This window comes from Myotis brandtii, unplaced genomic scaffold (genome assembly GCF_000412655.1).
Source record: "Myotis brandtii unplaced genomic scaffold, ASM41265v1 scaffold119, whole genome shotgun sequence".
Lineage (NCBI taxonomy): Eukaryota > Metazoa > Chordata > Mammalia > Chiroptera > Vespertilionidae > Myotis > Myotis brandtii.
Genome location: NW_005354132.1, coordinates 1,626,291 through 1,638,642, shown reverse-complemented (window position 1 = coordinate 1,638,642; position 12,352 = coordinate 1,626,291). Strand labels below are relative to the sequence as shown.

The window sequence follows — 12,352 nt, the reverse complement described above, 5'->3', positions numbered from 1 at the left end:
CATGGGAGTCCTGAGGGCTCCCGGGAGAGGAAGACAGGCGTGGACTGAGTTGGAAATGATCCAGCAGAGAGGAAGCCATAAGCTCTATACGTATTCTTTGTATTTGATGGAACATGGAGCATGATGGGCTGGGGAGCGGGGAGTGAGGCGCTGTGGAGTCTAACGCTACGGTTGCCTTTAAATGCCCTACGGCCAGGCCCTGGCCCAAGTCATTGTGCAGCTTTATGGAAAGCATTAGAAAGCAGAGTCCCTGAAGGCCGACACTCCCCTCCTTTGAGGACCAGTGGGCATGAGAGGAAACCGCCAATGTAAGCCTGAGAGAAAAGGGTGGGCTGCCAGGCTTGGAATCCCAGGAGGAAAGCGACTGTAAACCATGCTGCTGCTTCCCATGACCCTGGCCTCCGCTAACAAGGGAAACAGGGTCAAGTATAACATGAAGGACCATCACACCGGTCACCAGAGCCTCGGCTGCGCCACGACACCTGCAACTAAGCTGGCCATCAAGACAGTCTGCCCAGTGCTGGACTCCTGCAGGGCTGTGCACCGGGTCCCTTCACAGAGGACAGTAAACTGAAGGGCCCAGCTGGCCCAACCCACCGTCAGCCAGCTCACCTGGCGCCCAGGCCAAGGTCATCTACTCAAGGACAGGACCCTGAACTGCAGCCCCGGCCCCCGCCCCAGTCTCTGCACCCAAGCCCCCGGCTTTGAGAGGGACATATGCAGAATGGGGGAAGAGTCAATCCTGGTGATGCATGAGGAGGGGGAAGCTAAGGGCCGCGGACTCCCAGCTGTGCTTCCCAAACCCTGCCTCTGCCATTTTAAACGACCACAACTACAGATTCACCTGCCTGAAGAGAGAGCCCGGACTCCTCCGCTGAATATATCAGCTCTTTCACACTCTATCCCTGCTTTCTGATCTCCGCTCAACCTCTGCCACTCTCCCTTTGCACTCTGCACTCCGGTCCTAGTGAGTGGTTTGTAGTTCCCAGATCATGCGATGCTTTCTCACACCCAGAGGCACTGCACACCCTTGTCCACTGGCCTGCAAACTCCTCTCTGTCCACAGGTCCTCTGCCCTTCTCATATGGCTGACTCCTGGTCTTCCTTAAGGCGAGGCTTCCCATCGCCTCTAGGAAACTGTTGCTGACTATGGAGGAGATCACTCATGGTGCCTCCAAAATTCTTTCTTCCACAGTCTGGGGAGTTTTAAGTAGCACCTGGCCACCAAACTAAAGATGGTATTTCCCTGCCGCCCGGTTGTGGCCACAGAACTCAGTTCTGGCCAACTGGGTGTGAGAAGTGACAAGGTGCCCTTAAAGGAAAGGAGGGTGCTCAATCCCCATCCAGTGGGCGGGAATGTGGACTTGATGATGATTCTTCTTCAAAATACACACAAGAGCACTAAAGGCAGCAGAGCGAGAAGCGGGAAGGAGCCTGGGCCTCCAACACCATGGGCTGCCTCCAGGTGTCTGCAAGGAGGGATGGTGAGAGAGAAATGTCAGAAGTTACTGCAAATTATGAATGCAAATCCCCCTCCACCCCCCCAGCCTTCAAGAGCCATTGAATGAAACACTCCTATTATAAAAGATCAGCCACAGGATCAGCTAAACCATCCAAGATGAGGGTGGGACACTCTACTGACCCATTGATTCAAACTGTCCAAGAAGAGGGGAAAGCAAAGCAGGGCCCAAGACACGTCCCAGGAGCCTGAGGCCATCCTCCCAAATCTCCCACCGCGGAGCACTCCCTGCCTCCTTTCCTTCTGGATGCAAGTTCAGAAAAGTCAGGACTTACCTCTGGAGGTTTTGTAAACCTCGTAGAAAGAATAGAAGTGGAAGCCTAGTGAAGCAAGCAGGTAAAGAGACAGTTCCCATCGGGGCAGCATCGCTTCTTGTGACACAAGGTTCTGATGCCCAAGTTGAGAGTTTCTAGACAGAGAAACAGAAATAAAAACATTAAGCCATGGGCGTGACACTCGAGAATAGCAGTCAGCTCAGTCGTTCTCTCCCAGGGACCCATCACTGTGCAAGGTGACACAGATATAACCCCAGTGAAGCCTCCTGTGACCAGTTACCTTACACACAACACACACACACACACACACACACACACACACACACACCCTGCTGCCCAGGTGGGCAGGTCTTTCCCTCTGAGCTCCTGCAACCCCATCTCCCTCCTCTCACTGTGTACACCACGCAGTTCCGTCCTCAGTGCCTGACACACCTGTCTGTCCCCGGGAAGTGGACCTCTGGGGAGCAGGGGAGTCCCCAACACCTAGCACAGGGCGTGCGATGTAGCAAGAAGGGAGTATAAGTTGCTCCATGAATTAAAATATGGCTTCAAAAGCCTGAAGGTAAGCACCATCATCTCCAACCTCTTCTCCCCTCCCAAGGTCATCCCACAGCTGTTCACAAGATGCATTCAGGGAAACTGCTCTGTCTTCCATCTCCCGTGACGAAAAGGGAGGCTCAGGACACAACCCAGGCAGCCGTGGCCGGCCAACTGCTGGTCGCCCACCTGCAGTATCCAGTCTCCCTTCTCACACAGGAACTGCGCTTTTTATCTGAACACGTAGATGCTGAGCTCCACTCTGTCCTGTAGCCCCGTGTGGACACTTGGATAGTTCTGGCTGTGAGGCTGTGGTCATATCCTTCCTGCCGGGTGGAGTTGGAACAGCCACCGCGTGGGAACCTTGTCATTTCACACTCTCCACCTACTTGCAAAGATACTGTCTACTCGAATCCACACCAGGAGGGCTGTGCGCTTTTTCAGGCATCAGAACCCAGCTCAGAGAAAGGAAGCGATCTGCCAAGCACACGACGGAGAAGCCAGCGACGGAGCAGAAACCAGAACCCAAGGTCCCAACGCCCACTCGCTCACAGACAGAAACTCTGTTCCTCAGCCTGGGCAGAAAAGCATAGCTCACTGTGCCAAAGCCTGAAATTGGCATAAACGTAACTCCTGTAAGATGCTTTCCCCCCAGCGGACGCCATTATCATTTCAAAAGTTTGTCATCTTGATTTTTGATGCGTGCAGCAAACGGATTCCAATATTTCCATTTTAAATGTTTCCTGCTCCTCAAACCTGATTTCTAGCGCTAACGAGGCTATCACCACACACCCACATGCACCAGGCCTTTAAAGCGATGCTCTCAGCATTAAGCCAACGATCCTTCTGGTGGCAGCATCATCTCACACTTCTACTAACTGTTGCTCAATGTCCTAAACAGAAAATTTCCCCTACTGGGTTTTCCCCGACTAATTCCAGTAACAGCTGTACTGTAATAAGTACCACTTACAGATGACCTACGCCGAGAGAGCACTTTGCAAGTATTATCTCATTTAATCTTCGTAACAACTCTTTGAGGCTGGTCATTCTGGGATCTTTATTTAACACAAGAGAAAACCTAGGCCCAGAAAGGTCAAGAAAGCTGCCCAAAATCACACAGCGAGTACACAGCAGAGCTTAGGTTCACACCCACCAAGTCTAACTCCACAGCCTCCCCTCAGTCACTTCCCTCTTCTTACTGAGGGCACCAGGTTCATCTTTTCCCAACATCTATGGTGAAATCAATCCAGCAGGAAAGTTGGAAGGTAGTATGAGCTACATAAGCGCAAAAGAATTTGTTAAGTTATGTATAATTTAGACACCCCCTAAAAAGCAAAGAAAACTTGAAAATCAACTAGATGTAATCCAAACGTACACGAGATACATACGGAGTACATTCCTTAAAAGATGTACTGAAGGCCAACCAAACCAGACCAATCTGGCCTGGATACAAGAGGGGCACGTCAGCAGTTACAAGGCGGTAAGGGCCGAGTAAAACTGAAATCGTTCTAACTTTAGGAACAAACGAGCTTCCTGGGAACCTCAGAGTAATAATAGCACAGGAGCATGTGCCCACTGAACGACAGCGGCTTTGGAGGGAATGAAATATGGGGCAATATTCTAGCACATTCTAGCACTGCTGGGACTTCTGCTCTTTTCCAAGGTCCAATTTAATGAAACAGAAGCCTATTCTGCAGAATATAAATTACACGACTTTCGCCAGAAAACCCAAGTCTAGACACAGCATGTCTTCTAACATCCCAGTTTCCTCCAAAACCTACTAAAGATTCTTATGAAGAGTCTAATTCTTCTGCCCACATAACACTACGGGGAAACACTTCCCCACACCCAGAAGAAGGATTCGACAGATTGGAGAACTAGAACGGGGCAAACCGTTGAAATGTAGAATATTTTAGAATCTATACCATTACCTTCAATTATGCACCGAAATGTCATATGATATATCACTGCACAGCAAGCCATCCCACCACAGTGGCTTAAAACAAGGAGCTGTTCCTCTTGATGAGTCTGCGGGGTGGCGATCTAGGCAGTTCTGCGGATCTCACCTGGCATCACTCATATGACTAAGTCACCACTTGGCTCAAAGGGGGCTGGGGTGGTGGCGGGTCAAGATGGCCTCACGCACACGCCTGGCATTTGGCGCTAGCTGTCTCGCTTCTCCTCCACGTGGGCACTCACCCTCCAGGAGGCCAGCCCCTTCACAGCGTGGTGACCCCAGGGGTTCAGAAGAACAAAGGCAAGAGGTGCAAGGTTGCTTAGGACCAGGCTTCAGAATCCACAGGACACTGTATTGGTCAAAGCAAATCAAAAGGCCAGCCCAGATTCAAGAAGGAGGAGAGCACAGACTCCATCTCTTAAGGGAGGAGCAGCAGTGGCCCTTTAAAAGGGGGCGGGGACATGGCCTACCACAGCAGAATGTCCGAGTTTCTAAAATGAAATCTGGAAAGTTAGTGGGAAAACTACATTTCACAATGGATCTTTATTATATAAAATGTCAAAAGGCAGAGAGAGAGAGAGAGAGAAAACATGAAAAAAAATAATTATGCTCCCAAATCAGGATTTCAAAATCAGCAGGGACCTTATCATCATCTGGTCTAATCTCCAGCCGGTTTGGAAATTCCATTTACAATAGCCAACTGGACCATTTCCAGTAACATTACAAAGGCAGGGAAACTCTGCGTCTAAGCAGTTCTGATTGTTATCCTGTTTTTCTCCTTAAACTAAGTCCAAATCTGGCCTCTATTTCTAAAAAACCTTCTGCCTCTAGCCCTATTGTACCTTCTGGAACTAAAGGCAGGATAATGTGATGGTTTAGACTGACACTGGAGTCAGGAGGCCAAAGTCTGAACCCGCAGCTTTGCTACTTTCTAGCTGTGTGTCCTAGGTCAAGTCACATAACCTCTCTGTGCCTCAATTTCCTCGTCTGTAAAATAGGAAAAATAGCAACTCTCAGATCATTGCTATGAGAATTAATGAGTTTACAAAAATAAGAGAATAGTGCCTTGGGCATAGTAAGCTATGAAATGCTTATTCTTGTTTTAAATATTATCACTTTTTTACTAAAAAGGCTTAATAATACTCCCTCCAATATTTGAAGATAATTAATACCACCCTCGCCATCCCCAGCCCTCTTCCAGGACAAACGTCCATGAGTCCCTTCAACCACTTTTTCAATGACTTGGTTCCCACACCCTTTACCCTTCTGTCAGCTGTCCCTTTATCATACAGGCACGTAGTGCTGAACCCAGAACTCCAGATGTGGCAGAACGAGAGTAGGGTAAGACCTCACTTCTCTTGTTTCAGAAACGATACTTCAAATAATAAAATCGCAGACTGACTTCTCCAACAAATTATCAATGAGCTCTTACTGAGATTCAAGAACTGTGCTATTTGTGAAGATAAGACATAAAAATTCCATCTGAGTTACCCCCCAATATGGCTCCCCAGAAATTTCCACGTGCAGATCCCCGGGACCTATAAACATATTACCATACACGGCAAAGGGACTTTGCAGATGCGATTAAGATGAAGATCTTGAGATGGTGACATTATCCCTGATTATCCCCGTGGGCCCAGTGAAGTCACAAAGCAGGGAGGAAGAAGGGTCAGAGACAGAGGAGATGTGATGATGGGAGCAGAGGTTAGAGCAGGGGTGGGCAAACTTTTTGACTCGAGGGCCACAATGGGTTCTTAAACTGGACCGGAGGGCCGGAACAAAAGCATAAGGGACTTTGCAGATGCGATTAAGATGAAGATCTTGAGATGGTGACATTATCCCTGATTAGCCACGTGGGCCCAGTGAAGTCACAAGGCAGGGAGGACGAAGGGTCAGAGACAGAGGAGATGTGATGATGGGAGCAGAGGTTAGTGATGGGCTCTGTGGGTGGAGGAAGGGATGGAGAAGGCACCAGAAAGCAACAACAAAACAGATCCTCCCCAGAAGGAATGCAGCCTGCAGAGCCACTTGGACTTCTGACCTCGAGCTGTAAGATACATTTGTGTTGTTTTAAGCCACTAAGTCTGTGGTCATTTGTTAGGAAACAATAGGAAACTAACATACCGCCCCTGCCCAAAAGGTTCTATGTAAAACATCAGACTATTTTAATCCAATTGTCATAAAGTTAAATTGCAAGAAAAATACACCCGAAAACAAAATTTTGTATTTAGTTCTGACCTTAGCTTTTTTTTTTTTTTTGGCTTTTACTTCACACTGATATTAATCTTAACATTCAACATAACTCTAAGTCTTTTTATATGAACTGCCCTTAAGCCAGATGTGTGCTGTGAGAGACTGGCAATAAGGAGCCAGTTTTATAAATCCTCACTCAGAAAAGCTACTGATGTGATATTGTACTCTTTCCTCTGAAAATTCTCATCTATTTTAAACCCTTTTCATCACCAACAATCATGCCCATCACATCTTACACTCCCCAGATTAGGGGTGTCTGAGTGAACCAAATATTTCATAATATTTTAAGTAAAGTTTGTATTAAAATATACTTAAAGAAAAAAATGTAATGGTTTCGAAAAGTGGACTCACTCCAGTAATCACCGTTCAGATAAAATATTAAATGCCTCGGAGGCCCCTTCTGTCCTTTCCTTTAAGTCCTGGCCACAAGCCTGACATCTGTCACCCTAGTTTACTTAATTTTGCCCATTTTTGAACTTCACATGAATGGAATTACATAGAACTTCCTCTGTTGTGTCCACCTTCTTTTTGCTTAGCTTTGTGTTTGTGAAGTTCATCCACGTTGCATGTAAGGCAATAATTTCTTTGCTCTCATTGCTGTAGAGTATTCCATTGTGTAAACAACTTGTTTATGCCTCTACCCATTCCACTGTTGATGGACATGTGTGTTGATCCAACATAGGGCCATTATGAACACCACTGCTCTGCATATTTTTACATGACTTTTGGTGCCCATATATACACCTTACTGTTGAGTGTTTATGTAAGAACGGGGTGGCTGGGTCAGAGATGAGTATGTCCAGCTTTAGTAAGTGATAGCACAATTTCCAAAAACAGTTATACTCATTATCCTACCCACCAGCAATGAGAGTTCCGGTCTGTCCTTATCCTAAGCTGCCCTTGGCATTGACAGTCTCTTTCATTTTAGCCACTCTGGTGAGTGCATACTGATACCCCACTGTAGTTTCAACTAGCATTTCCCTAATCACTAGTGAGGCTAACCACCTTTTCATAAGTTTCTTGGGAATTTAGAGATCCTCTTTTCTGAAATGACTTGCCATCTTTCTCTTTGGCTGCCCATCCTTTTCATGATGTAGAAGTCGCTCCTACATTCTGGCTCTGAGTTCCTCACTGGAAATACGTATCACATTCTGCAGCGTGCCTCCTCACTGCCTTTGTGGAGTCATTAGATGAACACACGCTCTTACCAATATTTCCCGTTATAATTAGTGCTTCTTGGGAATTTAGAGATCCTCTTTTCTGAAATGACTCGCCATCTTTCTCTTTGGCTGCCCATCCTCTTCATGACGTAGAAGTTGTTCCTACATTCTGGGTCTGAGTTCCTCATTGGAAATATGTATCACATTCTGCAGTGTGCCTCCTCACTGTCTTTGTGGAGTCTCTAGATGAACACACGCTCTTACCAATATTTCCCTTTATAATTAGTGTTTTTTTGTGCCCCATCCAATAAACCTTTGACTGTCCCTCTATGAAATGTCATAAAGATATTTCACTTTGCTTCCTCCCGGAAGCTTTACTGACTTAGCTCTCACATTTAGCTGTATGATTATCTTGATTAACTTTTGTACATGGAATGAGGTGGATGATCAAGATTCATTTTGTCCATATGGACATCCAATTAGCCCAGCATCGTTTACTGAAAAGGCTGTCCTTTCTCCACTGCACTGTAGTGTCACCTGTCATGTGTGTAAGCCTGTTTGTGGATTCTCTACTCAGTCCCATCATCTGACTAGCATGGTGCCAATACCATACTTACATACTACTTATTGACCTAGTAGCTTAAGTCATTCAACTTTGATCTTTTTCTTAGATTGTCCAGAATCTCCAAATAAATGTTCAATTTGGCTCATCATTGCCTCTTTTTGAAAGAAAAAAAAAAACCTGCTGGGATTTTGATTGGGAGTGCAGTCCCATCATCTGACTAGCATGGTGCCAATACCATATTTACATACTACTTATTGACCTCATAGCTTAAGTCATTCAACTTTTATCTTTTTCTTAGATTGTCCAGAATTTCCAAATAAATGTTCAATTTGGCTCATCATTGCCTCTTTTTGAAAAAAATAAACAAAAAAAAACCTGCTGGGATTTTGATTGGGAGTATACTGAATCTATAGATTTAATGTGTGGAGCAATGACATACCCCCCATTATTTTGTATCTTTAAATTCTCTCATTGTTTTAGCTTGCAGGGAATTTTTATCATGAATGGGTGCTGAATTTTAGCAACTAACTTTTCTCCTTTATTCTGTGTATGTGGTTAAGGTACATTTATTGGTTTTCTACTGTTAATTTACATTCCTGGAATAAATCCAACTTGGTCATGGTTTAATACCCTTTGTATACATTATGAGACTTCATTTACCAATGCATCATTCTAAGACTTCAGCATCTCTTTTGTGAGAGTCTGACCTATAATTTTCTTACTGTCCTTATCAAGCTTTGTAACAAGGTTATGCTGGCCTCATAAAAGCAGCCAGGGGATGTTCCCTTTTTATCTCTTTCTTTTTTTCTTAATTTGTAATATTTCATAAGTGAAGCCATCTGGGCCTGAAATTTTGCTATAGAAAGGTTTGTAACTACAAATTTAATTTCTTGAATAGACATAGAACTATTCAGACATTCTAGTTGTTATGTCTTAAGGGGAGGCATTTTATTCAAAAAGCTTGTCCATTTTACATGAATTTTCAAATGTATTACCATAAAATTGTTCAGATAACATCTTAAGATCTTATTTTTTTTTAATGTCTGTGGGATATGTAGTGATAACTCCTTTTTCTTCCATGACACTGGTACTACCATACACCATTAAGGTTCATTTCCTCTCCACAAAAAAAAAAAGGCTGCCATGTACTTATATGACACACCTCCACACCTGCACCATCACGAATATTCTCCAGCAGAAATGCCCTCAGAGGAGTAGAACAGGCAGAGAATAGAAACAGCCCAGCAACTCCCTCTCAACAGCTTTGATCATCAGAACCAACTGTGAACCTGAGCACTGACCGAAGGAGAAGGAGGCAGCTATTAGGAATGACCTAGGGCGGCTACCGAGAACGCAGAAGAAAAACGACCACTAAGCAGGTGTGTAACCTAGGACACCCTCCAAGGTATCCACAGGGGGACTTCAGGGGGCCATGAACTTAAAAATGTTTTCCTCACACATCTTTATTTTCATGAACCTCTAACTATAAAGTCAGGATTTCATATGGTTATAAATGTGGACAATAAGCCATACCAGGAGGAGCAATTCTGGCGACACTATCACAATAAGAGGCACAGACGTTTTCATATCACAGTGCGGCTGCTGCATATATTGCAAAATACCATTTACATGGGCATCACTGCTCTGAAATTATGACTTATTTCATACAGAACTGAAATTTGTTACTTAATGCACTAACAAAGAAACATACTCTATTTCAAATCTGATTTTCCCCCACAATTTTGAAAACTTTGTTTCAATATAATTTTAACCCTCTGAATATTTATTTATTATTTTTTTAATCCTCCCCATACCATACACCATTAAGGTTCATTTCCTCTCCACAAAAAAAAAAAGGCTGCCATGTACTTATATGACACACCTCCACACCTGCACCATCACGAATATTCTCCAGCAGAAATGCCCTCAGAGGAGTAGAACAGGCAGAGAATAGAAACAGCCCAGCAACTCCCTCTCAACAGCTTTGATCACCAGAACCAACTGTGAACCTGAGCACTGACTGAAGGAGAAGGAGGCAGCTATTAGGAATGACCTAGGACGGCTACCGAGAACGCAGAAGAAAAACGACCTCTAAGCAGGGTGTGTAACCTAGGACACCCTCCAAGGTATCCACAGGGGTAATTCAGGGGGCCATGAATTAAAAATATTTTTAGCTATTCTTGGTCTTAGAGCCTCTCCATATAAAAATTTTGTAATCCTCACTTGAAGATATGTTTTTATTGATTTTTATAGAGAGGAATGGGGACAGAGAGAGGGAGAGAAACACTGATGTGAGAGAGAAACATCAGTTGCCTTCCTTACACGCCGAGATAGGGGCTGAACCTGCAACCCAGGCATGTTCCCTGACCAGGAAAAGAACCTGCAACTTTCCTGTGATAGGCTGGCTGAGGTATACGTGGAAACTTCGAAAAATGTTTCTTGTGATGGACTAGAGTGTATGACAGGAAAAGAAGGGTACATTTAAAAGACTGTATTTCACACAGACTCCTTGTAAAATATTACCTTAAGACTGCTTAAGTGTACTTGACCAGTTAGGCCTCATTTACAAAATGAGTTAGACCAGGCTCTTTTGAGATGTAAACACATACTTTGAAAAATGAGTTAGGCCCTATGCATGGAGAAGAAAGCCAGGCCATTTTATTTCGGAACCCGGGATGCATTTATATGCAACTGGACATACTAATAAATATAGCGCAGGTTAAACGGGTTCTTTCTACCTATTCATCACAAAGTCGGTCATTTGCATCTCAACTGTAATTGATAAATATGGTGCCTAAGTACAATTTACTTAATCATGATGATGCTGACAGTTATTTCTGTCTGCTTCGAAAGTCCAAACTAAAACTAAAACTAACTCTGGCTTATAGTCATTTAAGTTTCCCTGTGAATATTTTTAATGCCTTTTAAAAAGTGGCTTCCCCAGACCCCAAAGAGGTCCGTGGCACACACAAGAGGCAAAGAGCCCCTAAAAGAAATCAAGAACTTCATCCAAGCCAGGGAATTCCCATGCAACAATCCAGGAGCACTTCCCCGGGCCGGCCCTGTGCTCGAACCACGAGACACACAGGTAAGGCCCACCCTGGCTAGTTCCTGATGTCACCTGCAGAGTTCCCAGCAACATCTCGCCACCCACTACAGTGACTGCTCTCTCCAGAGACTTGGCCTTCACCCTAAGTTAGTCTGTGTATCCTTCTTCCCTAAGAGGAACAAAGTAAACAGTAGGTAGCACAGGCTTTCATCCAAAAAGAGGACTCCCAACATTTGCCAGTTTGTGGCTTTGGCATCTCCTCTAAGCCTTCCTTTATTCTTCTGTTAAAAAAAAAAAAAAAAAAAAAAAAAAAAAAGGCAACACTACCTATCCTTCCCAGTTACCAGAAGGTTTAAAAATAATGACTTTAAAGCATCTGACGAGCACATCGTCCCTGTCAATATTAGTTGACTCTTTCAGGTTAAGACTGGCTGTCCTTACCCAACACCTAAACACAGTTCGGGACGGCCACAGCGAAAGGAGGGAGAAAAAGTATAGGAAAGGCAGAACATAAAGAATGGAAGAGGGAAAAAAAAATCATACTTAGTCTTCAAATTCCAGGATAAAAAGCACCCCCTCCTCCGAGAAGCCTTCCCTCTGAGCTCCTTGGGCTCCCACAGTACTTTACAACACAGAAGTGAACGCCTAGTTCTGCGAATGAATGAATGAATGAATGATGCAAAAACAGAAAGTAAACGAGACTCGCCCCCCCCCCCCTATAATGCAACCCAACGAGGGAGCCCAGCCACTAACTAGTCTGGCCGCCCTGACCCAAGAGCCACGAACCAAGGACGCGGCGCATTTCCTAACGCCAATGCCACCCAGTGCCCCTCGCGCCCGCGCTGGTGGGGATGGCCGGGAGGAGGCCCTTTGCAGAGACCAGTGCCATCTAAAGGCCGGATTTAGAAGAAAACAGGGACCCTGGGAGTAGAAAGCAAAAGACATCTCTAACTTTGGGGGTCACTGGAGCCGCAGCAATACTGCCGCGTCCGCAATTCCCCGCAACGGGGCGCAGAACGCGGGCTGTGCAAGGCGAG

At 45.1% G+C, this 12,352-nt stretch overlaps 1 protein-coding gene across 1 annotated transcript in view; it reads right to left on the bottom strand.

Annotated features, from left to right (window-relative positions):
- The window catches only part of LOC102263662 (protein-cysteine N-palmitoyltransferase HHAT), a gene marked incomplete at its 3' end in the record, with an annotated part of 44,440 nt that overhangs the window by 30,284 nt on the left and 1,804 nt on the right, over positions 1 to 12,352 (bottom strand). Inside the window, exon 2 of the mRNA XM_014531235.1 lies at positions 1,795 to 1,928. Within this exon, the coding sequence (XP_014386721.1) occupies positions 1,795 to 1,885 (91 nt within the window). The remainder of the gene's footprint in view (positions 1 to 1,794; positions 1,929 to 12,352) is intronic.